Source organism: Prionailurus viverrinus, chromosome E3, assembly GCF_022837055.1.
Source record: "Prionailurus viverrinus isolate Anna chromosome E3, UM_Priviv_1.0, whole genome shotgun sequence".
In the NCBI taxonomy this organism is placed as follows: Eukaryota; Metazoa; Chordata; class Mammalia; order Carnivora; family Felidae; genus Prionailurus; species Prionailurus viverrinus.
In genome coordinates, this window is record NC_062576.1 from 29369849 (window position 1) to 29397343 (window position 27495).

Below are 27495 nucleotides of genomic sequence, written 5' to 3' on the forward strand. Positions count from 1 at the left end.
TAGACTCCATGCTCAGTGCATAGCCCTGGGCAGGGCTTGATCCCACGACCCTGGGATCATGACTTGAGCCGAAATCAAGAGTCGGACACTCAGCCAACTGAGCCACCCAGGCGCTCTGTGACATCTTGATAAGACTTAAAAAGTAGAAGTAGCCTAAATGTCCCATAGGAAGGAAATGGTTAGATAAAGTCATAGCCACAAGATGGATTACTAAGCAGCCATTGTGAATATTTATGAAGAGCGTTTAATGTTACAAACAGCTTTTAATGCTGTGGGAAAACGATAGTGATAATAATGCTAAATGAGAAAGGAAAACTGGTTATAAATGGTACAATATGATGCCAATCACGGGAACAAAACAAAACAAAAAAGCATAAAGAAAAAAAAAAAAAAAAACCTGGAAGGAAATCTCCCAAATGTCAGCGTGGTCTCTAGTTGGAAAATTTGTGGGAGATAAAAACAGAAAACAAACAACGTCCTTATCCTTTCTCTACTTTTAAAATGGTTTACTGTGTCCTTGGGTTACTTCCACAATCAAGAAGAAAAGTGAAAACTTTAAAAATGCTGTGTACGTGGTTTCCATTTTTATTTTCTCCGATGGATGATTGCACATCAGCACATCTTGAGTTACGCTAACTACTTTAGGCCGGTCACGACACATACACACACGTACAGAGAGGTCACACGGGCTGTGCCGAGCTGGCTGTAGCAAATGTACATCAAGTTACACAGGTGGAATTATTAGGCTGGTTAAAACACACCACCGAATGATGGGACACAGTTGGGTCAGGCCACCTCTCCCGCCCGCCGCTGCTGTTTCCAGAGGTCTGTGTGTTAGGCTGGTGAGTGGCGTCCTGCTGGCAGTCCCTCCGGTGGTCCCCGGTGGGCGGAGAGAGCCTGGGTCAGCATCTGCTCTGGATCCCCTTCTCATCTGCCCTTGCCTGGTGTCGGAGCCTCTGGCCCTCTGCTACCTCTTTCGAGCACTGGCTGTGCTCCAGCCTGGGCCCTCATCCCCACTGTGCTCCACACATCTGGGGCAGACATCGCAAGGGAAGGAAGAGCCAAGAGCCGGTGAACACACTCCCGATGTGAACCGTGCCCAGACACAGGAAGGGAGGAAGCAGGAGACATAACCACAACACCACACACAAGCTCAATCTTTATGGGTGGACCCTCTTGTCTCCAAGACGTCTGGACTGTGTGGAGCCCTCCAGAGCACAGCCCCTGGGAGAGGACAGATGGGGGATGGGAGCTGTGCCCATGTGGGGCAGGCCTGACAGCAGAGCTAGGAGGGTGGATGGGGGATGTGTCCAACATGGTGCTAGATTGTTGAAAAGTCACGACTATACACACCTGGGGATCATGCCCCTCTCCCAGTTCATTCGCACAGTGGGTTAGATATAGATAGATAGAAGTGGAGATACACTTTTTCAAGGGAGGGCCTTTCCTGGTGGTTGGATAAACAGTGAGACAGAGTCCTGGGTTTGGCATGCTCTGGGGAGGGCCATGCGACGGTGAGGGACTCCCTATTGCTACACTCTGTACAGGGCGGCCGGGCCCGCCCGCCACGCCCACGGCCCCTGGCGGCAGTCACAGGCTTGCCTTCAACCCCTTCCACCTTGGAGAGCTCTTGGGCCCCAGTGAAATGGGGGCTATGAAGACAAGAGGGTGGGAGGCGGGGTCCCCGCGGCCCCGGGGGCACCCCACACTGGGGGCTACATGATATTGCACTGGGTGGCCCCACAGCAATCCTTGATGAGTGCCAGCCCAGTCTTGGCCACTGTGGGCTTGCTAGGTGGGGGTTCTGCTTTCTTCTCTGCTCGGGAGCCTGCAGCAGGGTAGGGGCATGGAGGGAGAGAGGGAAAGAGGGAGAGAGGAAGAGGTGAGATGAAGAGAGCCCTGACCATCTGCATCCCCTGTCCCATCCCAACTCCTGGCCAGACATTGCTCCAGCTCCACAGATCAGGTGTTGTGGAGAGCTGGCATGTGTTTTATATGGTTCCAGTGACTGTTCCCACCTCCCTGTGGGCCCAGTGGTCCTCAGCTTCCAACCACAGACTTTAGCTCTTATCCTATTCAGTTCTCTGCCAGGTCTAGCACAAGGTCTGGCATTCAAAGTATTTGGTGAACGGATACATGGGAACTTTTGTCCAAGTTGTTTCAATCTGAGGGCTACTGTCTTTCAATTTTGGAAAATGCTCATACGTCATCTTTTCAGATACCTCTACCTCTTGTCCGTTATCGCCCCTTCTGGAATGCCTATTAGAAATAAGTTGGACCTTATTATTCTATCTTCCATGTTTTGGAAGACATTTTCCATCTCTTTGTGTCTTTGTGTTACATGCTGGGTAATTTCCTTAGTTTTGTCTTCCAGTTTACGAATTCTCCCTTCAGCTGTGTTTAACCCATTGGATTTTTACTTCCATGACCCTAGATGGTTTTGTTTAGAAAGCTGAATTTTTGTAAATCTACCTATTCTTTTTTCATGCAATCCTGCTATTTCATTTTGGGTTTTATCCCTTTTCTTATCTCTCATTATTTTAAATATACTTACTTTATTGTCTCTTTTAGATAGTTTGTTATTTCTGGTTCTTGGGAGGACATTCTCTTGGTGACTCCACTCACAGTGGTTCATTTATTCATGGGTTTTAAATTTTTATTGAGAGCTCATCTTCACGGAGGTTGTTTTATCTATGGGTTACATATTATGGGATACAGAAGGGTCCCTACTGAACAGTATTGCATTTGCTTTGTTGGGATTAGAGGTTTCATTGTTGTTTTTTCTTTTTTTAAGTTTATTTATTTTGAGAGGAAGAACACAAGTCAGGGAGGGGCAGTCAGAGAGGGAGAGGGAGAACCCCAAGCAGGCTCCAGACGCCAGCTCAGAGACCAATGCAGGGCTCAAACTCACAAACTGCGAGATCATGACCTGAGCCAAAGTCAGATGCTTAACTGACTGAGCCACCCAAGTGCCCCTTCACTGGCTTTATATTAGTTTCAAATTTTCAACTTTGGATCCCAGCACTAGATGAGTAGTGTAAATTTGGACATTTGGCCCCTTGCATGGGGTGAAGGCTTGGTGTTTTGATTTCTTGCCAGATTTTTTGCTATCCAGCACCATGTAGAGAAGGCAAGTTTCCTTGCTCCTTCTCCACACGGTTAGGTGGAATTTTTCTAATTTGCCTTTCACGGAAGAGACAGTCCCCTGAGGATGCTGGATTTTGGTAGGGACTATGTGCCTTGGGATATTAAGGGCCTGCAGAATGGACCTTCTTCTTTCTTTATTCCCTCGCAGTCCACAACCATATTTCATGGGATGTTAATAGCTGGTCAGGAAAAACTGAGTTTGTAGCCATAGTAGATGGTGGCAGCCTTTGGGTTTTGTCTTCCTAGCAAGATTTCCAGTCCCTTCACCTCTGATAACAGTACATGTCCCTGTGGCTACAGGAGTGGGCATGCAATGCAGAGCGGGCCAATCACAGCATCCCAGCCTGATACCAGTGATGGCCTAGGAGGTAGGAACACGATCCAAGAAGGGCCAATCAGAATATTCCTCTGAGACTGATGTGTTTGGGTATGAGGAGAAAGAACAAATGGTATTGCTTTGCTGCTGCTAAGTTCTGGTTCTGGAATTCGGGCCCCATGAAGAAGCCTGTGTAATAGGAGAAAATGCAGAGAGGGGCAGACATAAGAAAAGGCAGGAAAGCGAGGGCATTCTAACAGCATCCAGCCCCTGAAGCCCCCTTTTTGCTCGGGCCAGTTTGAATAGGGCATCTGTTTCTTATAACGGGTCATTGACAGCAGGACGTGTTACCACTTTTATATGCTAATGGACATTGGCACCAGAGGGTCAGATAGGTAGCACTTCCCACACTGATCTCACACGGAACCCTTTTTGCTCTGAGTGTCAACAGAGGCCAGAGTTCCCTGAGCCTCAGCCCCCACCTTTTGGCCTCAGTGGCCACACAACTCCTTCTAAGAAACCCACCAAGCCGGGGGAGCCTGGGTGGCTCAGTCGGGTAAGTGTCGGACTTCGGCCCACATCATGATCTCACAGCTCACGGGTTTGAGCCCCGCGTCGGGCTCTGTGCTGACAGCTCAGAGCTGGAGCCCACTTAGGATTCTGTGTCTCCCTCTCTGTGCCTCTCCCCCACTCAGACTCTCTCTCTTAAAAATATTAATAAACATTAGGGGCGCCTGGGTGACTCGGTTGGGCATCCGACTTCGGCTCAGGTCATGATCTTGCGGTTTGTGAGTTTGAACCTCACGTCGGGCTCTGTGCTGACAGCTCAGAGCCTGGAGCCTGCTTCAGATTCTGTGTCTGCCTCTCTCTCTCTGCCCCTCCCCCACTTGCACGCTGTCTCTCAAAAACAAATAAAATGTAAAAAAAAATTAAAATAAATAGACATTAAAAGAAAAGAAATCCATGAAGCCTGTGATTGGTAAGGGGACAGCTGCTACCATGACCAGCTGCACAGTTCGTGCAAAGTGACAATGCGGGGCCCCTTATTCCCAAACTATTAGGAATCTCAAGAGAGCAACAGCAGAACATGAAAGCGAGCACAGCGCCCCCTTCCAGGCATCGGGGCCTGAGCAACCTGACAGCAACCTTGCCCATGAAGCTGGCCCTGCCCAATGCCATCCTGCACCCAAGGTTGCTCTCTAGATAGCATTTTGTTGTTCCCCCTCTGGCTCCCGGACCTCTTTTAAATCTCCTTTTCTCTTGGATGGGGGGAGGACGAGGAATAACATGTGCACTCACTGGCTGGAGATTTGGTTACTTTATCTAGAGGTTTTAACTTGATTCTCAGGAAATCCGCCATTTCCTTGTCTTCTTCTTGCTCCCTGTGGACATAGGTGTGTAAAGACAAGAGAAAAGTAAAGTAAGCAAGGAAAGCATTAAGGAACCGAGGGAATGAGGCAAGAGGTCAAGTGTGTGAGACCACGTGTCAGGCTTCGTGGCTGGTGTGGGTACGCTGTGTGTTGGGTGTGGCTGGGGCATATATGTTGCCCCGGGTTCTGTGTGGCGGGTGTGCATATGTTGTTGTGTGTTACGCGAATATGGCGTGCGCATGTTGTGTTTCATGAACTTGCTCAGAAGCACAGACACTATCAACAATGGAGTAACTGTCTCCCTGGGGCCAAGTTGAGATCCCAGCGCAGAAGCAGGGACATTATAAGACTCAGCCTCTGCTGAGGGTGCTGCGAGCTGAGGAACACCCCCTCCTGACCCTGTACCTTTGAGTCACCCTAGACATCTGTGCTCCCATGAAGTTCATGGCCAGAGTCAGAAAGCAAGTCACCTGAACTCTTCCGAGGGTCACCAGGAACGAAGGCAGCGTTCCTCAGCTTGGCTGAGCCAGGCAAGGTGCATTCCAGGCCTCGGAGGACCCAGGAGGACACAGACAATAAAGAAGTTGCCTTCTGGGTTGAAGGAGGCCCTGTGAGCCTCTCTCCTTGCAGAGGGCTCCAAAGGCCCTGCTCCAGGACAAAAATATTCGAGAATCAGCATTCACATCTTTTCTATGCGGGCCTTGTCAGGGGACTTCAGGTGCACCAGGGCTCCAGCGCCCACAGATTTCCAGAAAAAGTGGCAGGTGCATCTGCAAATAGGAGACTGAGGGCTAGGAAGGGGGCACTGGAGCCACCAAGGGGAGGATAAAGAATGAAGCTGGGAAGTGGAGAGGGCAGGGAAGGAAGCAAGTCAGTACAGGGGGCGGGGTTTCTGCAGAAACCCGATGGAAGTTTCCGGAAGGTGCCTTGATGAAAAGTTTGCCTTGGGAGAAAGGTCAGTGAAGAGAATGTGTAGGAAGCTCTGCCATGTGTTATGTGACGTAATTCTTGCCCGGTCATCTCCTTGAATAACACTGACTTAAGACCCAAAGGCCTTTGCAAGACTTTTTTGGAGCTGGATGCCAGTTTCCTTTGAACATGAAACAGGTCCTCAGGCCACAAGGCTGGTGATTCATTTGGATCCAGTGTTTGGGAGCATTTGCTGAGGCCACACCTGTCAGGCCAGACTGGGAGACCCTGCAGCAGAAGGTGGGCCTAGGAGGAAGCCGAGCCTGCGTTCCAGCAGCCTGGTGCGCGGGGACAGGAGCCCACACTCACCTTAGCCGCTCGACCTCCGCATCATCCACCAGAAAGTCTCTCTTCTGCACCAGCTTGTGGATCTTCTGGATTAGCTCATCCTCTCTCTGCTTCTGCAGCTTGGTCTTTTCTTTTTCTGGGAAGGAGAAAACACCGGCAAAGAAAACAGTCGAGTGTCTCTGCTGAAAGCACGTGAGTCCAGGGGCCAGGGTTAGTGACCAACCAGGTCACTCGCTGAGGGAAATTGAAGAAGCAAGGGGACCTCCTCAAGCCTCAGTTTCCTCTCCTGTAAAAACACACGGAGGGGCTTAAATGCAGTGGTGTTAAATGGCTTAGCAGAGAGCCAGGCCCGTGGTGAGCACTCAGTCAAAGGTAACGGTGCAACGAGTCGGGTCCTGCGCAGGGCAAAGGGGTCGGAGGGCTCGGGCTGGGGTGCGGGAGGGAACGGCTCTACAGCCAGGGCAACCCAGTCTGCAGATGGAAATCATGCACGCTGATGGCATTAGCCCTATCCCAGATACCCAGGGCTAGAAGGCCAAAGAGAAATCCAAAGACCCCAGGGCTGGAGAGGATGACCGAGAAAAGTAGAAGGGTAGCGCAGACCCCTTCAGAAGATAAAAAGGAGGGGGCAGCAGATCTACAGGCACCACCCACGTGCCTCCGGGCACCACCCACCTGCCTGCAGGCACCACCCACCTGTCTCCGGGCACCACCCACCTGCCTCCGGGCACCACCCACCTGCCTGCAGGCACCACCCACCTGTCTCTGGGCACCACCCACCTGCCTCCGGGCACCACCCACCTGCCTGCAGGCACCACCCACCTGTCTCTGGGCACCACCCACCTGCCTCTGGGCACCACCCACCTGCCTGCAGGCACCACCCACCTGTCTCTGGGCACCACCCACCTGCCTCCAGGCACCACCCACCTGCCTGCAGGCACCACCACTCAACTTGGTGATACGATCTTTGGCTTGCCAACGTCACCCACCTACTTGCCAATGGGAACTGCCAGCCTGCCAGGCTCACCCTGTGCTTTCTGGCACCACACACCTGATCCCTAACATCTCCATGTGCTTACCCACATGACTCTCTGACTCCCTTGTCATCCCCTCCAGCAACCTCCTTAGCCCAGGCCATCTCTTCCTGGACCACGTGCGCCCTCCTAACTGCTCTCCCTGGCCTGTCCCCCACAACATGACTGTGAGCACCCATTGGAGACTCAGACGATCCTGGCTTGACGCCCTAGCTCCCCCTCTTCCTAGCTGTGGGACTCTGGCATATTCCTCAACCTCTCTGAGCAGCTAGTCTCTCAACACAGATAATCCTGAAGTTGCTGCAAGTTTTTAAGAGAATTAAACCAAGTAAAATAGGCTTGCTGCCTGGTTTGTAGCAAAGGCTCATGAACAGCCGGCTACTCTTATTATAAGCTGTTATTTTACATCCTCACTGTTGTTTTAATGACTCAATGCCCACTTCTTTAATATGAATTGAATCAGGTACAAAAGAAATAAATACCGATTTAAAGAAGGAAAAGCAAGTCTCACGGCGTAAGTGTGCAAATGATAAGCGCTTCATAAATTGCAGCTATTATGTTTGTATTCCCATGAGTTTGTCACGTTCGTTTAATCTGTCTCCCAGCCTGGGCACTACTGATATTTGAGACTGGAGCATCCTTTGTTGCAAGGGCCGTCCTGTGCACTGGAGGGTGTTTAGCAGCGTCCTTGGCCTCCACCCACTAGATTCCGGGAGTACCCCACCCTGGATGTGACACTCAAAATGCCTCTAGGGGGCAAAGTCACCCTGCTTGAGAACCACTGCTTTAATCCTTTCTAACAACCCTACGAAGGAGACGCTATGTTTACGTCCGAGGGGAAAGTGCCACGGCCTCTCCAGCCAGGTCTACGCATCCCCAGCTCTGAGGTAGCAGTGATGGCAGAGATGAGACATCTTGGCTTGTCCCAGAGGGGCCCTCAAGGCAGGGAGGGCCCTGGAGGTCTCCCCAACCAGTCACCTGCACCCACCATGGGGAGCTGGTGAATGATGCGACTCTGGCTGGAGAAGTGTGAATTTCTTGGCCATTCAGTGATCTCTTTCCTTAATACCTTTATTGATGTGTTGCCGGGAGCATTGTCTCCCCTCCTCCGCCCCCCCCCCCACCCCCCCAGCTTAATCCAGCTAGAAACCTGGCTCTGGTCCAGGGAGTACACAAAGACTCAACAAGGATTCAGGGAAGAGGTGAGGAGGAAATCAGGAGAAGAAAGAAAACTTTAACATGTGAACTTCTGCCCAAAGACTCGATTTCCTGGGGAATCAACGGGACCAGCGTTAAGGACCTGGGCTCCGTTGCCAACTGGTCCTGTGACCTCGTCAACCTGTGTTTCTCAGCCGGACACTTGATGGCATTTCAGGTGAAATGTGCTCTTCATTGTGGGACTCCCCCTGCGCTGTAGGTTTGAACGTCCTTGGGCTCTGCCTACTATCAGTACTAATCTTGTCTTTATTTAAACTTTTGGTATTTTAGGGGGTGCCTGGGTGGCTCAGTCAGCTAAGCATCAGACTCCTGATTTTGGCTCAGGGCGTGGTCTCCCGGATCGAGCCCAGCATCTGACTCTGCACTCACTGTGACCAGCACAGTCGGCTTAGGATTCTTTCTCACCGTCTCTCTGCCCCTCCCTGCCTCTTCTCTCTCTCTCAAAATAAGTAAACATTAAAAAAAAAACTTTTGGTATTTTGTTCATCGTGGATTGTGTGTGTGTGTATGTGTGTGTGAGTGTATTTCGGTATTTTAAATATTGCATTAATATATTATTTGCCCTGATTACTGAATTTTTGTGCTCCAGCTGTCCTCCTTATCCTAGTCTCAGTCCTGGTTAGTTAGCAACCCCAGGGACTATGTGAAACAAAGACCTTGCTCCCACCCATTTCCACCTGTGTTCCAGAGGCTGCCACAGCCCCGACTGGAGCCTCTGTGGCCTGGAGTGGCTCTGGTTGGTCCCATGCTCACACACTCATATCTCTTTTGCCTCAGTGGCCCCCACGTGTTCTGCTGCGCCAATGGTGGGCTCGGAAATCTTTCTTCCCTCGACGAAGAAGGCAACCCATGTTCGACCCATCAGAGTCCTCCTGGGAGGCTGAAAATTAGGACACAGAGGTCCTGAGGGTTGGACTTTTGTGTTGGACGATCATGGGAAGGAGACAGGAGTGGCCTTGCTCAGCTCATGTGCTAGAGGGAGAAAATGGAGACTGTGTCCAACATGGAAGGAGAGAGAGAGAGAATGAGACAGACAGAGACAGGGAGGGAGGGAACATTCTAACAGCTTTCCTGTTTCTGGTTCCAGACCCTTGTGAGGATGGGTGGAGCTTCATGCTGGTATTGGGTTGAATGGATTCCCACCCACCAAAATGTCATGTCTACCCTGTTTGGAAACAGGATCTTTGGGGCACCTGGGTGGCTCAGTCAGTTGAGTGTCTGACTTCAGCTCAGGTAATGAGCTCACGGTTCATGAGTTTGAGCCACATGTCAGGCTCACTACTGTCAGCTTGTCAGTGCAGAGCCTATTTGGGATCCTCTGTCTCTCTCTCTCTCTCTTTCTCTCTCTGCCCCTCCCCCACTTGCGATCTCCCCCAAATAAATAAAATATTTAAAGAAATATTTTACAAAAGAAATAGAATCCTTGCGGGTGTCATTAGTTGAGATGATGTCATGCTTATTAGGGTGAGCCCTAAATCCGATGATTGATGTCCTTGTGAGGAGGGGAGAGGACACACAGATGTACAGGGAAGAAGCCATGGGATGACAAAAGCAGAGACAGGAGCGAGTCAGCTGCAAGCCGAGGAGTACCAAAGACTGCAGGCAGCCACCAGGAGCTGGAAGATGCAAGGAAGGATTCTCTTCTAGAACCTTCAGAAAAAGCACGGCCCAGCCGATGCTCTGCTTGTGGACTTGCGTCCTCCAAAACCGAGAGAGAATAAATCCATGTTGATTTATGCCACTAAGTTCGTGGGAATTTGTTAGGGCGGCCACAGGAAGCTAACACGATGGCCTTGGGCTCCAGGAGCCTCCCTGATCCTTCCAGTAACTGCCCATTTTGTGGTTCCCTAAGCTTGGGTGGGTTTTCTCCGCGGGATATAAAGCGCAACAGCGGACCCGGCCTGGTGGCTCTCCACCCTGGCTGCTCCTCATAATCACATGACGTTTTAAAAAATGACCAATGCCAGAACCCCACACCAACTGAATCGAGTCTCTAGTAGGTGAGCGTTGTCAGGCCATTGCTGCTTTTTCTCCCTTCTTTTGCTGTTTTCTGTTTGAAATTTGACTTCCTGTGGTACAGTTTTATTGGGATATAACTCACATATACCATCACAATTCACCCATCGAGATATGCAGCCATCACCACAGCCGATTTTAGAACAGTTTAATCGAGGCGCCTGGGTGGCTCAGTCAGTTAAGCGTCTGACTCTTGATTTCGGCTCAGGTCATGATCCCGGGGTCATGGGATCCGCGTTGGGCTCTGCGCTGACAGCACGGAGCCTGCTTGGGATTCCCTCTCTCCCTCTCTCTCTCTCTCTGCCCTTCCTCCACTTGCGTTCTCTCTCAAAATAAATAAATACATATTTTTGTGAAAGAACAATTTAATCACCTAGAAGAGAAACCCCACACCCACTTGCTGCCACCCCACACGGCCTGGCACCTGTGAGTGCTCCTTAGAGGAATGGTGCCGGGAGGACGACAGGCTCCCGCTGTACCCACCACCAGCAGAACAGGAGTGTATTTAAGGCCCAGAGAAACGAAGGTGCTACATCAAGTTCACCCGTCTGGTCAGCCGGGATTCAAACCCAGACCACGGGACTCTAGTGGTTCTCAGACGGGTGGCAATTTCGCACCTCCCCACCGGGGTATATCTGGCAGACGTTTTTCACTGTCACGACTGTGGGGGAGATGCTGCTGGCATCCAGTGGGCAGAGGCCACTGCTAAACATGCTACAGTGCACAGGACAGTGTTCCCCACCCCCACCCCCCCCCCCCCGGCCCCAGCAAAGAATGGCCCAGCGCCACATGTTCCAAACGAGAAAGCATTTGGAACGGTGTCCTCTTCTACAACGCATTCGGACGGGCTTCCTACTCAATCGTAGCTGCCACTTACTGGTACCCGCTGTGTGCCAGGTCCTGTCTGAGTGACCGAGTAGGGGATCCTTTTCTCTCCCTCAGCACATGTGCAGTGCTAGCTCGCAGCCTGCGGCAACAGAGCGGCTGAGACATACTTACCAGACGGATAGAAGGGCAAACGAACTCAAGTAGAAGCTCATGGGGTGCTTATCCGGCCTGGGCGGCTCCTCCCCAAGGCCAACGCAAGGTTCCTGGGCCAGAGTTGTGTATCTGCCTCCCATACACCTTTCCTGTGCACCTGCCAGACCTTCACACCTGCACATAATCCAGCCTGGATGGGCAGGGAAGGCTTTCTTGGGAAACGGAGCCAAATCAACCATGACCTGAAGGAATTGGTAGAAATGTGTGTGTGTGTGTGTGTGTGTGTGTGTGTGTGTGTGTGTATCAGGACTCATTCCATATTCTGAAGCAAAAAGACACTTTCCAACGCAATACATATCAAAGCAGATATGATAGCATATTAAACAAGTTGTAAAAGAGATTTGGTAAATTTTTTAAAAAATACCACTTTTCGGGGCGCCTGCGTGGCGCAGTCGGTTAAGGGTCCGACTTCAGCCAGGTCACGATCTCGCGGTCCGTGAGTTCGAGCCCCGCGTCGGGCTCTGGGCTGATGGCTCGGAGCCTGGAGCCTGTTTCCGATTCTGTGTCTCCCTCTCTCTCTCTGCCCCTCCCCCGTTCATGCTCTGTCTCTCTCTGTCCCAAAAATAAATAAACGTTGAAAAAAAAATACCACTTTTCTCATTAAATATTTGTGGATTTAGAAGAGACAATTGTGGTTCATAAAACGGTACTTGGGTTACAAGGTAATAGGCTTGTTACTGTCATTTTAAAATGAATTAATATATAAATATGTTACAAGGACGGGTAGGAATGTGTTCGGTTACTGACAATAACAACAGGAAAAATTTATTAAGCACTAGTTATAGGATGGGAGCTGTGGTTAGCACCGTATATGTTTTTTCCCTCAGTCCATCTCACAATGATCCTATAAAGTAGATACCACTATTGTCCCAGTTGACAGGTGACGAAATCGAGTTTTAGTGGAGTCACTTGCTCAAGGTCATGTCATTAATAATCGACAGATCTAGGCTGAACCCCGAAGTCAGAGCTTGTAAAAATACCACACTCTACCTGCCCCCAAACAGAACAGTAACAATCGTTAATACTTACCGGACTTTTGGGCGCCTGGGTGGCTCAGTCGGTTAAGCATCCGACTTCGGCTTAGGTCATGATCTCACAGTTCATGAGTTCAAACCTCACATTTGGGCTCTCTGCTGTCAGCATGGAGCTTGCTTCAGGTCCTCTGTCTCCCTCTCTCTCTGACCCTCCCGCCGCCCCTCTCTCAAAGAAATAAACATTAAAAAAAAAAATACTTACTGGATTCTTAACCTTTGGGCCAGATATGAAGCTAGGCTCGTGGCTTGCAATGTTCTGTGTATCACAATGAGATTTATACCCAGCGAGTTAAGAGCTATACCTACTCCTACCCCATTTCCGGAAGAAGGGAAACTGAGCCTCAGATAAAGTGACTTTCCCAAGGTCAAAGAGCGGGCCAGAATTAGTACTTGAACCTGGATCCCCCTGATGTGGAGGACTGCACTGCAAGAATGGGGCTGCGGTAGAAGAGATGAACTCTGTCTTCCAGACCCAAGGGGCACTGACAGGGCCGGCCAGAGGACTCTGAGCGGCTCCTTAACGAGGGTGGAGTCTCACACGGTTACCTGGGATGGCGACCAAGTTCTGTAGCTCTTGTTTCAGGTCCATAATATCGTTGCAAAGCTGGATGTCATCCATCCTGGGGAAACAGGACACCACACCACAGCAGTTTACATCGACAGAATATTCTACACCCTGAGCACCACCCGGTTTAAACAAAGGGTTTGGGGGCGGGGGTTGTCCTCTGTAAAGGCCACACAGGCTCTTTATACAAGTTGTGCCTCAAAAGAAGAAAAACAAAACGTGCCTATTGTCACACGACTCAGAAATGATCGATCGCTGTTAATAACACCTTGATGAGAATGGCTTCCTGTCTTCACGTCCTTGCTTCCGTTCCCTTATACCAGCGAGCTCTCGCTGCAGATTCGGTGTTTTCTTTACCGGCTGTGTTTCACAATTTTAAGCATTGCAGAAATTCACACTATAGAGAAAATCTCCCTCAATCCTTTAGAAAAAAACCCCATTGTCAACAGCTTGGTATATATTCCGCCACAACTTGCAATACTTTTTAACTTCATGGTATATCTTAGGCATTTTTCCATGTCAGGACATGCAAATCTCATTTAAAAAAAATTTTTTTTAAGTTTATTTTTGAGAGAGAGAGAAACAGAGCATGAGCAGGGGAGGAGCAGGCAGAGAGGGAGACACAGAATCCAAAGCGGGCTCCAGGCTCCGAGCTGTCAGGACAGAGCTTGAACTCACAGACCGCAAGATGATGACCTGAGCCAAAGTCAGACCCTTACCAGGCACCCGTAATTTTTAATGGCTGTATAGTATTCCATTATACCAATATACAGTGACTTATATAACCATTCCCCTATACACAGACATCTGGGTTGTTTCTAGGATAAATTCCTAGAAATACATAAATTCCTAGAAAAATTAGTTCCTAGAAATGAAATCATTGGGTCAAGTGACATGAACACTTGCTTATTTATTTATTTAGAGAGTGGGTGAGCACAAGTGGGGAAGGGACATAGGGAGAGAGAAAATCTTAAGCAGTTTCCAATGTGGGGCTCCATGCAGGGCTAGATCGCATGACTGGGAGATCATGATCTGAGCTGAAATCAAGAGTCGGATGCTCAAACAACTGAGCCATCCAGGTGCCCCAACCTTGCATTTTAATTAGGAACTTCCAAATTGCCCTCCAGAGGGATTGTGCCTGATAGTCCTACCAAGAACATGAAAGGGATGGTCACACTTATGACCTCAGCCATCGACTGCATGTGCAATTTTGCATTATGTATTATAGTTTTGTAGGTGTGCTAGGATATTAACTTATATTACTGTAAATAACATGTATACTGGATATCTGGAAATTCAGCAAATCAATTTATAAGGGCTGCTCTAAATTGTTTTAATGTTTATTTATTTACTTATATTGAGAGACAGAGAGAGAGAGAGAGAGAGAGAGAGAGAGAGAGAGAATCCCAAGCAGGCTCCATGCTGTCAACACAGACCCCAATGTGGGGCTCGATTCCATGAACTGTGAGATTATGATCTGGGCTGAAATCAACAGTCAGACTCTTAACTGACTGAGCTTCCCAGGCGCCCCAGGTTGGCTTTAATTACCATCATATATAGATATTAAAATTTTTTATTTAATTTTTTTCTTAATTTACATCCAAGTTAGTTAGCATATAGTGCAACAATGATTTCAGGAGTAGATTCCTTAGTGCCCCTTACCCATTTAGCCCATCGCCCTCCCACAACCCCTCCAGTAACCCTCAGTTTGTTCTCCATATTTAAGAGTCTCTTACGTTTTTGTCCCCCTCCCTGTTTTTATATTATTTTTGCTTCCCTTCCCTTATGTTCATCTGTTCTGTATCTTAAAGTCCTCAGATGAGTGAAGTCATGATATTTGTCTATCTCTGACTGACTAATCTCACTTAGCAAAATACCCCCATGTAGTTGCAACTACGTGCATTCACGTAGTTGCAAATGGCAAGATTTTATCTTCTCGTTGCTGAGTAATATTCCATTGTATGTATATATACCACTTCTTCTTTGTCCATATTGATGGACATTTGGGCTCTTTCCATACTTTGGCTATTGTAGATAGTGCTGCTATAAACATTGGGGTGCATGTATCCCTTCGAAACAGCATACCTGTGTCCCTTGGATAAATACCTAGTAGTGGCATTACTGGGTCGTAGGGTGGTTCTCTTTTTAATTTTTTGAGGAAACTCCATACCATTTTCCAGAGAACCTACACCTGTTTGCATTCCCACCAGCAGTGCAAAAGGATTCCTCTTTCTCCGCATCCTTCCCAACATCTGTTGTTGCCTGAGTTGTTAATGTTAGCCATTCTGACAGGTGTGAGGTGGTATCTCATTGTGGTTTCGATTTGTATTTCCCTGATGATGAGTGACGTTGAGCATTTTTTCATGTGTAGGTTGACCATCTGGATGTCTTCTTTGGAGAAGTGTCTATTCATGTCTTTTGCCCATTTCTTTACTGGATTATTTGGTTTTTGGATGTTGAGTTTGATAAGTTCTTTACAGATTTTGGATACTAATCCTTTATCTGATATCTTGTTTGCAAATATCTTCTCCCATTCTGTCAGTTGCCTTTCAGTTTTGCTGATTGTTTCCTTCACTGTGCAGAAGATTTTTATTTTAATGAGTTCCCAATACTTCATTTTTGCTTTTGTTTCCCTTGCCTCCAGAGACATGTTGAATAAGAAGTTGCTGCGGCCAAGGTCAAAGAGGTTTTTGCCTGCTTTCTCCTTGAGGATTTGGATGGCTTCCTATCTCACATTAGGTCTTTCATCCATTTTGAGTTTATTTTGTGTACGGTGTAAGAAAGTGGTCCAGGTTTATTTCTCTTCATGTGGCTGTCCAATTTTCCCAGCACCACTTGCTGAAGAGACTGCCTTTATTCCATTGGATATGCTTTCCTGCTTTGTCAAAGATGAGTTGGCCGTACATTTGTGGGTCCATTTCTGGGTTTTCTATTCTGATCCATTGATCTGAGTGTCTGTTTTTGTGCCAGTACCATACCGTCTTGATGATGACAGCTTTGTAATACAGCTTGAAGTCTGGGATTGTGATGCCTCCTGCTTTGGTTTTCTTTTTCAAGATTGCTTTGGCTATTCGGGGTCTTTTCTGGTTCCATACAAATTTTAGGATGGTTTGTTCTAGCTCTGTGAAGAATGCTGGTGTTATTTTGATAGGGATTGAATTGAATATGTAGATTGCTTTGGGTGGTATCGACATTCTAAAAATATTTGTTCTTCCTATCCAGGAGCATGGAGTCTTTTTCCATTTTTTTTGTGTCTTCAATTTCTTTCATAAGCTTTCTACAGTTTTCAGTGTATAGATTTTTCACCTCTTTGGTTAGATTTATTCCTAGGTATTTTATGGGTTTGGGTGCAATTATATATGGCATCGATTCCTTGATTTCTCTTTCTGTTGCTCCATTCTTGGTGTATAGGAATGAAACTGATTTCTGCGCATTGATTTTATATCCTGCTACTTTGCTGAATTCATGGATCCGTTCTGGCAGTTTTTTTGGTGGAATCTTTTGAGTTTTCCATATGGAGTATCATGTCATCTGTGAAGAGTGAAAGTTTGACCTCCTCCTGGCCAGTTTGGATGCCTTGTATTTCTTTGTGTTGTCTGATTGCTGAGGCTAAAACTTCCAATACTATGTTGAATAACAGTGGTGAGAGTGGACATCCCTGTCTTGTTCCTGACCTTAGGGGGAAAGCTCTCAGTTTTTCCCCATTGAGGATGATATTAGCTTTGGGTCTTTCATATATGGCTTTTATGATCTCAAGGTATGGTCCTTCTATCCCTACTTTCTTAATGGTTTTTATCAACAAAGGATGCTGTATTTTGTCAAATGCTTTCTCTACGTCCACTGAGAGGATCATGTGGTTCTTGTCCTTTCTTTTATTGATGTGATGAATCACATTGATTGTTTTGCAGATATTGAACCAGCCCCACATCCCAGTTATAAATCCTACTTGGTCGTGGTGAATAATTTTTTTTCACGTATTGTTGGATCCGGCTGGCTATTATCTTGTTGAGAATTTTTGCATGCATGTTCATCAGGGAAATTGGTCTATAGTTCTCCTTTTTCGTGGGGTCTTTGTCTGGATTTGGAATCAAGGTAATGCTGGCTTCATAGAAAGAGTTTGGAAGTTTTCCTTCCATTTCTCTTATTTGGAACAACTTCAAGAGAACAGGTGTTAACTCTTCCTTTAATGTTTGGTAGAATTCCCCTGGAAAGCCATCTGGCCCTGGACTCTTGTTTTTGGGGGAGATTTTTGATTACTAATTCGATTTCTTTACTAGTTATGGGTCTGTTCAAATATTCTATTTCTTCCTGTTTCAGTTTTGGTAGTTTATATGTTTCTAGGAATTTGTCCATTTCTTCCATATTTCCCATTTTATTGGTGTATAATTGCTCATAAGAAACTGCTATTATTGTTTGTATTTCTGCTGTGTTGGTTATTATCTCTCCTCTTTCCTTCTTGATTTTATTATTTGGTTCCTTTCCTTTTTCTTTTTGATCAAGCTGGCTAGTGGTTTATCAGTTTTGTTAATTCTTTCAAAGAACCAGCTTCTGTTTTCATTGATCTGTTCTACTGTTTTTTTTTTTTTTTTCGATAGCGTTGATTTCTGCTCTAATCTTTATTATTTCCTGTCTCCTGCTGGTTTGGGGTTTTATTTGCTGTTCTTTTTCCAGCTCTTTAAGGTGTAGGGTTTGGTTGTGTATCTGAGGCCTTTCTTCCTTCTTTAGGAAGGCCTGGATTGCTATATACTTTCCTCTTATGACCGCCTTTGCTGCGTCCCAGAGGTTTTGGGTTGTGATGTTACCATTTTCATCGACTTCCATATACTTTTTAATTTCCTCTTTAACTTATTGGTTAGCCCATTCATTCTGTGGTAGGATGTTCTTCAGTCTCCAAGTATTTGTTACCTTTCCAATTTTTTTCTTGTGATTGATTTTAAGTTTCATAGCGTTGGGGTCTAAAATATGCACGGTATGATCTCGATCTTTTTGTATTTGTTGAGGGCTGATTTGTGTCCCAGTATGTGATCTATTCTGGAGAACGTTCCATGTGCACTGGAGAAGAATGTATATTCTGCTGCTGTAGGATGAAATGTTCTGAATATATCTGTTAATTCCATCTGGTCTAGTGTGTCATTCAAAGCCATTGTTTCCTTGTTGATTTTCTGTTTAGATGATCTGTCTATTGCTGTAGGTGGGGTATTGAAGTCCCCTACTATTATGTTAGTATTATCTATGAGTTTCTTTATGTTTGTGATTAATTGATTTATATATTTGGGTGCTCTCACATTTGGAGCATAAATGTTTATGATTGTAGGTATCCTTGGTGGATAACCCCCTTAATTGTGATATAATGCCCTTCTTCATCTCTTGTTACAGTCTGTATTTGAAAATCTAGATTGTCTGATATAAGTATGGCAACTCCGGCTTTGTTTTGTCAAACATTAGCATGATAGATGGTTCTCCATCCCCTTACTTTCAATCTGAAGGTGTCTTTAGGTCTAAAGTGGGTCTCTTGTAAACAGATAGATAGATAGATAGATAGAGCTTGTTTTCTTACCCATTCTGTTACCCTATGTCTTTCGATTGGAGCATTTAGTCCATTGACATTTAGAGTGACTACTGAAAGATATGACTTTATTGCCATTATGTTTCTTGTAGAGTTGAAGTTTCTGGTGGTGTTCTCTGGTCCTTCCTAGTTTTTGTTACTTTTGGTCTTTTTTTTTTTTTGTCTTTTCTCTCCTCAGAGAGTCCCCCTTAAAATTTCTTGCAGGGCTGGTTTAGTGGTCACAAACTCCTTTAATTTTTGTTAGGCTGGGAAACTTTTGATCTCTCTATTTTGAATGACAGCCTTGCCAGATAAAGAATTCTAGGCTGCATATTTTTCCAATTCAGCATGTTGAATACAGCCTGCCACTCCTTCCTGACCTGCCAGATTTCTGTGGCTGCTGCAAACCTGATCTGTTTTCCCTTGTAGGTTAAGGATTTTTTTTTCCCTTGCTGCTTTCGTGATTATTTCCTTGCCTGAGTATTTTGTGAATTTGACTATGATATGCCTTGTTGATAGTTGGTTTTTGTTGAATCAATAAGACTCCTCTGTGCTTCCTGGATTTTGATGTCTGTGTCTTTCCCCAGGTTAGGAAATTTTTCTGCTAAGACTTGCTAACATAACATTTCTACCCATTTTTCTCTCTTTGTCTTCTGGGACCCCTATGATTCTGATGTTGTTCCTTTTTAATGAGTCACTGATTTCTCTAATTCTTAAATCGTGCTCTTTTCACTTAGTCTCCCTATTTTTTTTTTTCTGCTTCATTATTCTCCATAAGTTTGTCCTCTATATTGCTGATTCACTGCTCTGCCTCATCCATCCTTGCCACCACGGCATCCATTCAAGATTGCAGCTCAGGCACAACATTTTTTATTTCATCCTGACTAGGTTTTACCTCCTTTATCTCCACAGAGAGGGATTCTAATCTATTTTCAACTGCAGCTAGTATTCTTATTATCATGATTCTAAATTCTGGTTCAGACATCTTGCTTATATCTGTGTTGATTAAGTCCCTGCCTGTCATTTTTCCTGCTTTTTCTTTTGGGGTGAATTCCTTTGTTTCATCATTTTTAAGGAAGAAAAGGAATAAGGTAAAAAAAAATGGAAATTAAATAATTAAACACACACACACACACACACACACACACACACACACAAATGAAATAAATGATGCTAGATCCTAGGTGTGTTTTGGTCTGGTTGTTGAAAGGAGCTTGATAAATTAGAGAAAAAAGTTGGGGGGGGGGGAAACGTTTGAGAATTTGAAAAAATGAATACAATAAAATGAGATGATGGAAGTAAAATAGAATTCGAAAATTTACAAACAGGTAAAAAATATAGTAGAAAAAATTAAAGAAAAATATTCTTAATAAAACTGAAAATAAAAATAATTTTTTTCTTTCATATTCAAGAAAAGAAATGAAAGAGAAAAAAAAAGAAAACTGAATAGATGGACCAGTGAACAGACTGAAATATGATTGAAATTACCTGGTTTTCCCCTAGAAGTCAAACTATGAAGGGCTTTACAGTACGTAAACTAGGCAGGTGGAGAGACTTGTGTTCCTGAAGAGCAAGGTTGGCCCAGTAGGGCGGGGCTTAGGGTTATGACTTCGTTCTCCACTAGATGGCGCTGCTCTGCTTACTGGAGGGGATTGTTGTGGGGCTTGCACGTGTGTATGCGCATGCGCGGGAGCGGTAAAAATGGCGTCATCCATCTACCCAGTCTCTAGTATAGAAATCTGTCCTCTTCCTGAGCAGCAATTGCGCGCCCGTCCTTTGCCTCGGGCTTCCATTACCACCCCCCCAACCCCCCGCTTCTACGCCGTCTGTGACCAAGCCATCAGGTTGTCAGGCGCCACCTCCCTCCTGAGTTTTATCTCCGTCGCGGCTTTGTTTCCCGACCCCTCCCTTTGGAGGGACTGCGGCTCAGACCCACTTGGATCCTCTCCGGGAGGGTCTCCCCAGCAATGGCCAGTGGCGGCCTCACCCGGGAACGTTCGCGGGACCGCTGCTGCTGCCAAAGCCCAGAGACCTCTGCCGGGCGCCAGCCCGCCCCAGAGAAAGTTCACGCGATCGCGTAGCAGCGGCGTTTCAGGGATCATGGACAATCACAACACGCATCTGGGCCGAGGCTTCGCCCTTAATGACCTTGTTTCACCACCAGCGAATGTGGTTGTTCTCCGGGGTCTGCTGCGCCCGGGTGGCCACACAGCCTCGACCAGATGTCCTCCCAGCAGGGGAACCGCCTCTCCCCGTGTGGCCTGAGGATAACTGGACTTCACTCCACACCTAGGGATCCTCCCTTCTCACCAGAGCCCCTCCAGGTAAGGAGCTGCGGAGTTTCAGACTCTGCCCTCCCCTGTTTGTAGAGTCTTAATAGAATTTCAACCCTCTCCTTTCTCCTTTCTCCCTTTTAGTTCGGTCCCTGAGGCAGTTTCCGCTTTTCCATTTTCTCTCCAGCTGCTGTTGGGCGGGGGGGGGGGGGGGGGGGGGGGGTCTTTTCCCAAACTCTCCCCCGTCTCTCCTCTCTCCACAAGCAAAAACAGCTCCCTCATCTCCACAGCTTCTCTCTCCCCCAGTTCACCTCTCTGCACTGCATACCTGCTGAATTCTGTGGTTCAGGTTGTGTAGATTGTTGTTGTGTTAATCCTCAGATCACTTTTGTAGGTGTGCAGGATGGTTTAGTGTTGATCTGGCTGTATGTCATGGATGCGAGACGCAAAAAAACTTCCATGCTGTTTGCCATCTTGGCTCCTCTCCCAGCCCCCTATCTTGATTACTTAGGGGGGGTTTTCAAGTTGGGTTTTTTGGGGGGTGCTATTTTAGCTACTATTGGATGCACATGGATTCACATAAGGCTTTTTCTTCATGTTGGATTTTTTGGAGTGGGGGCCATGGATTCTCAGATGTGGTACCATGGAGTAGAAAGTACTAGACATGACTACGGCCATTGAGACCTATTTTCAGCTCACTCCCCCGTATGGTGTGGAGGGGCTGCGCCTTCATTCTGCAGGTGTTTGTCGAGCATTTCCCATGCCCACCAGTGTCGTGGTCTCCAATCATGCAGCAGCCTCCTCTGCCCCCATAAGCCGAATTTAGGTGACAGAGGGTGACCACATATCTACTAGAATGTCACATGCTCTGAAGAAGAGTAAAGAGAGGGGCCAGAGGCTGGGCGGCCAATTTGAACACATCATCCTACTACCTCAGGATGAGAGAGAGGGGAGCGTTCGTGTTCTCAAAAGACTCGACTGAATCCACACAGCAAGTGTCAGTGGGTCCACTGATCTTTCTGCCTCTTTGCGTGGGTCCCCTGCCACCATTCCAGAAGGGCCATCCACACACCAGCTTGGGTCTCCCTGCCCTTTGCCTGTCAAGAATCGCCCGTCTTACCCCTTCCAATCCCAGCTCCTGGCTTTCGGGACAAGCTGCAGGATCACGTCCCTGTTGCCAGAGGCCCTCCAAGCATTTGTCAAGCCCTGCCCTACAATGTCCTAGCAGGTGGCAGCTGCCTCGAGTGAGCGTGGGGGCTCGCCAGAAGGGCACAGCCTGTTCCCATGGGCTCCTATCGGCGATTGTTCAACTGGAGGCACTCCAGAATCCATCTCCACATCAGCTGCAGAGATCAGGCTGTATCAGCAGCTCTGATGAGGATGCTTTTGGTCCCCAGGGATATTAGGCAACGTCTGGAGATGTGATGGTTGTGACAACTGGGTGTGTGTGGTGACTGCCGCTGGCATCTACTGGGTAGAGTCCAGGGATGTTGCTAAACATCCCACAGGGCACAGGACAGCGTCTCAGTGGAGAATTCTCCAGTCCAAAGTGTCAGTCACGTTCACATTTAAATATCTTGGGTTATAACCACAGAATTGAGACGGGCTCTGGACTGATTGTTTTTGAGAGATGAAAGAAAGGCAGAGAGAGGAACAAAAGAGGGACAGACGGTGATCAGAAGCCAGAGCACTGGCACCAAAATTGCTCTAGTTCAAAGAGGCCGTGCACCAGCGACTTAACCTCTCTGAGTCTCACTGTCCTCACTTTTTATTTTTTTAAGTTTATTTATTTATTTTGAGAGAGATCATGAGTGAGCAGGGGAGGAGCAGCGAGAGAGAGAGAGGGAGAGAGAGAAACCCAAACAGGATCCACTCGCTGTCGGCACAGAGCCTGACGTAGGTCTCCAACAAACCAGGAGATCATGACCTGAGCCGAAATCAAGAGTCTCCGGGACGCTTAGTCTACGGAACCACCCAGACGCCCCTCACTCTCCTCATTTTCAAAATGGGTACAATAACAGTCCTGCTTCCCAAGATTATTCTGCATGTCAACTGCTGAGCACATGCCTGGGACACATAGAGTAAAATGCTCAATCATTGGTATCTATTATAATTATTAGCTATGACAAAGAAGCAGACAGAAAAAGAGGGAAAACTATGTTGGGGAAATATCTGACAAAGGCAGCTAACGTGTCTCACCTTGAAAAATAATAATAATCTTTATTGGTTGTACTCTTCTATGTACAAAAGTTTTTTAAGTTTATTTATTTATTTTGGGAGAGAGAGAGCATGAGCAGAGGAGAGGCAGAGAGAGAGGATCCCAAGAAGACTCCGCACGGTCAGTGCAGAGCCCGATGTGAGGCTCGAACTCACGAGCTGTGAGATCATGACCTGAGCTGAAATCAAGAGTCAGATGCTTAACCAACTGAGCCATCCAGGCGCCCCTCTATGAAAGTTTTAAGATGAATTCTGTTCTGCTTGTAGAACAGAATTGGGAAATACAAGCGAGTACCAAGAAGGAACCTAAAATTACACCTAACCTTGACCTCCTGTGCACCCAGAGGCCGTTGTTCCACTCTGAGTATCTCCTTGTAGCTCATGCCAGTCATTTTCTTCTGTAACCCACGTGTTACAGAACACTTGTCCTGGGAGGCCTCAGCCCTCGTTCTCTGTCCTCAAAACTGCAGTCAGCATGACTTTGAGTTCTCTCAAACATCTTCAAATCCACCACCATCAACAGGTAAGGTGGAATTCTCGTGAAGGTCTCATGGGGAGCCATGCTGCAGATCGTCATTATTAGGCAGCGCTATGGTTTTCCTCATGTTTCTCTCTTGTTACCAGCTTCTGTCTCTTCTCTTTCTCTCCCTTCCTCTTCCATCCACCTTACAGCCAAAGGAGGAGGCCCTCCCCGCCCCAGCCCCATCCCAAACAATTCAGCTCTGGTCTTCAACTTACAAACCCCTGTTGGCAAAACCCAAAGCCTGGTGGTTCCTTGAACATCCCACCAGGAAAGGAGCTTGTACCCTCATCCCCCTCCCCAAGCTGTCTGTCAGACTATTCACCTAAATAAAAATCAAGTCTTTCTGTGGAAGATGGAGGGATGGGTTCTACCATTAAAGGAAACAAAAGGTCAACATTTATTGAGCACTTACTATGTGCCAGGCACTGTCCTCAGCATTTTCTTTTTTTAAATTTTTTTAATGTTTGTTTATTTTTGAGAGAGAGACACACACACAGAGCATGAGTGGGGAAGGGGCAGAGATCAAGGGAGACACAGAATCTGAAACAGACTCCAGGCTCTGAGCTGTCAGCACAGAGCCTGATGTGGGGCTCAAACTCATGAAGCGAGAGATCATGACCTGAGCTGAAGTCGGATGCTTAACCACCGAGCCACCCAGGCGCCTTGTCCTCAGCATTTTTTGTGCATAAACTAATCTAAATTCTCACAACCGTCCCATGAGAGAGGTGTTTTTATCTCCATTTCACAGAAGAAGAAATGGAAGTCAAGCAACATGCCCAAAGCCCCACCCTGGAATGTGGCAGCTGAGGTTCAGCCTGAGCTTATGCTTTTGATGGCTTCGCCATGGTGTCCCTTCTCCATGTGGCTCCATGAGCTGCAGCCGACATGGTTTGTGGCCCATTGAACTGACCTTTGCTCTCCATCTTCCTCTCAGAGCCCTGATTTGTTCAGGAAGCAATGTCCTCAGCCCCCAAGGGAAGCCAGTTGACTTCGTAAGCTCAGGCTGCTATAATAAAATGCCATGGATTGTGTGGTTTAAACAGAGAACGCTGATTTCTCACAGTTCTGAAGGGCTGGGAAGTCCAAGATCAAGAATTCAGCCATTCCATTCCTTGTGTGAGGGCCTCCTTCCTGGTTTGCAGGTGGCCACCTTCTTGCCATATCCTCACATGGTGGAGAAAGAGAGCATCTCTCTGAGGTCTCTAGTGTAAGGGCCCTAACCCCATTCACGGGGGTTCTACCCCCATGACCTAAGTACCTCCCAAAGGCTCCACCTACAAGTACCATCACATTGGAGATTAGGGCTTCAACATATGAATTTCGTGGCAGGGTTTGATGGGGGAGGAAATTCAGTCCACATCAACAGGTATGGCATTCCCGTTTGCCTTTGCTGGACATCTACTTGTCTAGCTCCGTTGCAACTGGAGGTAGCCACGACACCTGCTTCGGGCCAATGAGATGGAAGAGGAAGTCTGCTTGGGAGGGCGGGTTCCTGGGAAGGATGATGTGAGTCCCGAGTTCGACCCCACTCCTAGTCCTAACGCACCAGCCATCTCACTGTGGTGAGAGTGGCAAGGGGAAGTCGAGGAAAGAGCCACCCTGCTGACTCTCAGACCAGCTGCATCTGGACTCCCTGTTAAGAAACTATTAAATGTCCTTACAATTTAAAGAGTGACCAACTGTTTCGGTTTGCCTGGAACTGTCCCAGTTTTAGTACTGAAATTCCGATTTCCCAGAAAACCCCTCAGTCCCAGGCAAACTAGGACCATTGGGCACCTTCGATTTAAGACACTATTAATCGAATGTTCTGTTACTCGCAGCTGAACACATCTTCAGTGATACATGTGTGCGGATACGGGCGCTTTTAATAAAACATACGTATGCTCTGCTCATTGCAAGCATCATAGCGTGACGTATTTCAACGCCATTAAATAATACTGTTAAGAAAGCATTTCAGTGGTTCGTGCAAAGCATTTTTGAAGCTTGGCTGGAAGTTCTGAATAAGCCACAGCCCAGTTCTCTACGGGAATAGAGCCGAGCCCTGGAAATCAAACTCTGCTGGTGCCAGCTCATTCCCAGAAAGAGAGAGAGAGAGAGAGAGAGAGAGAGAGAGAGAGGAACGGCACCTCCAAGAACCTGATTAATGCAACAGGGAAAAGAAGCCAGCCGTGTCATTCTGCATCCCAGTTTTTCATGCTGGAACGATGGAGGAAATTGGTCATTTTACCGGCTCTGGGTGGGGAGAGGTGATCACGCTCTGTCAGAATAATAGTGCGGCTGCTTTACAAAATATCTTTGAAAATGACATGGTCTGGAGCCTAATGGGAACCTACCAGAGACCACAGTGTGAAGGTAGACCACAGTGTGAAAGGAAAGGGTTGACTTTTAAAAACAACATTTATCTGGCTCCTTCTTTTATAAATTATGGATGTAGTGGTGTTGTTGGGATGGGTGAGAAGTAACATCCATCCAGAGATGAAGCCCTGGGTTTAGGGGAAGGAGCCTGGACCCCAGCCTAAGACCCACTGTCAACCTCTCCGACGGCTAAAAGAAAAAAATCTGTTTTTCTATACACTCTACACTTCTGATACCAAATGCGTGCAATTTTTTCCACACCGAGCAATTCTCCAATTCTTGATGGACCCTGACTGGCTGTCCTACAGTTTAACTAGATTCTGATACTCACTGTCTGGGGTTAGAACAGACCCCAAGGTTAAGGGCTTCAGTCCCATAAGACCACCCCGGCTTCAGATGCCAGTCACAAGCCCAGGTTACCTGTACCTCTGACCAACTGGCCATACGTCAGGGGTTCCCGTGACCCCCCTCCTCAAGCTCAATACTTTGCCAGAACTGCTTATAAAATTCAGAGAAACATTTATTTACATTTTCTGGTTTATTATAAATGATATTATGAAGGATACAGATGAACAGCCTGATGAAGAGGAAACACAGAGCAAGGTATGGGGAAGGGGCCTGGGGCTTCTATGCCCTCTCTAGGCTCTCCAAACATCATACTTTATTTTTTTTTTAAGTTTATTTACTTAGAGAGAGTGCATGCAAGTGTGGCAAGGTCAGAGAGAGAGGGAGAGAGAATCCACGTTATCAGCGCGGAGCCAGATGAAGGGCTCAAAGTCACAAACCATAAGATCGTGACCTGAGTCAAAATCAAGAGCCAGATGCTTAACCAACTGAGCCACCCAGGCATCCCAGTATGATCACTTCTTTAAAACAATTTTTTTTTAATTTTTTAAGTTTATTTATTTATTTTGAGAGAGAGACAGAGAGAGTGAGTGGGAGAAGGGCAGAGAGAGAGGGAGAGAGAATCCCAAGCAGGCTCTGCACTGTAAGCGCAGGGCGGATGTGGGGTTTGGACTCATGAACCATGAGATCACGACCTTAGCCAAAACCAAGAGTCGGAAGCTTAACCGACTGAGCCCCGCGGACGCCCCCAGTACGATCAATTCTTAAGTCAGCCTCCAGATCCTCTCCCTTAGTCCTTCTGGTGATCTGGCCCCATCCTGCCATCTAGGGGCCCCAGCCACCAGTCATCTTATTAGCATACAAGGAGACACTCTAATCACCCAGGAAATTACCAGGGTCTCATGTCAAAGACCAAATAGTAGAACAAAAGATACTCCTAGCCATCTCCTATCCCTCAGGAAAGTATAAGAATTTCAGGAGCTTTGTGTCAGAAACTGGGGTTTGTGTCAGAAACTGGGGTCAAACCCCAGACATATTTCGTCTTATGCCACAATGACTTTGAGCAAGTGGTTCCTCCCCCAGGACCCCCAGGACCTGTGTTCCCTCATGTATGAAATGAGGGATCCCTGGGGCCATGTCCTGCTAGCACATAGAGGAAATAATGTGCTTAGACCCAGCCAGACCTGAGAACGTCCTCAGTTCCACGGTTCACTGACTGTACAACTTGGGCAGTGTGAG

General features: G+C 47.1%; 2 protein-coding genes across 4 annotated transcripts in view; one reads left to right on the plus strand and one right to left on the minus strand.

Annotated features, from left to right (window-relative positions):
• Nucleotides 1-8705, plus strand: part of MARF1 (meiosis regulator and mRNA stability factor 1) — a 57653-nt gene extending 48948 nt beyond the window's left edge. For all 3 annotated transcript variants that reach the window (XR_007147699.1, XM_047837929.1, XM_047837930.1), the window contains one exon: nucleotides 8693-8705. Coding sequence is in view for 1 of the 3 variants with exons in the window: in XM_047837930.1 (XP_047693886.1) it covers nucleotides 8693-8699 (7 nt within the window). In the remaining 2 variants the exon portion in view is untranslated. The remainder of the gene's footprint in view (nucleotides 1-8692) is intronic.
• The window catches only part of BMERB1 (bMERB domain containing 1), a 119978-nt gene continuing 92761 nt past the window's right edge, over nucleotides 279-27495 (minus strand). The window contains exons 3-6 of the mRNA XM_047837931.1: nucleotides 12980-13053; nucleotides 6112-6226; nucleotides 4763-4845; nucleotides 279-1828 (exon numbers count right to left, since the gene is read on the minus strand). Coding sequence (XP_047693887.1) covers nucleotides 1716-1828; nucleotides 4763-4845; nucleotides 6112-6226; nucleotides 12980-13053 — 385 coding nt within the window. The 3' untranslated portion in view covers nucleotides 279-1715. The remainder of the gene's footprint in view (nucleotides 1829-4762; nucleotides 4846-6111; nucleotides 6227-12979; nucleotides 13054-27495) is intronic.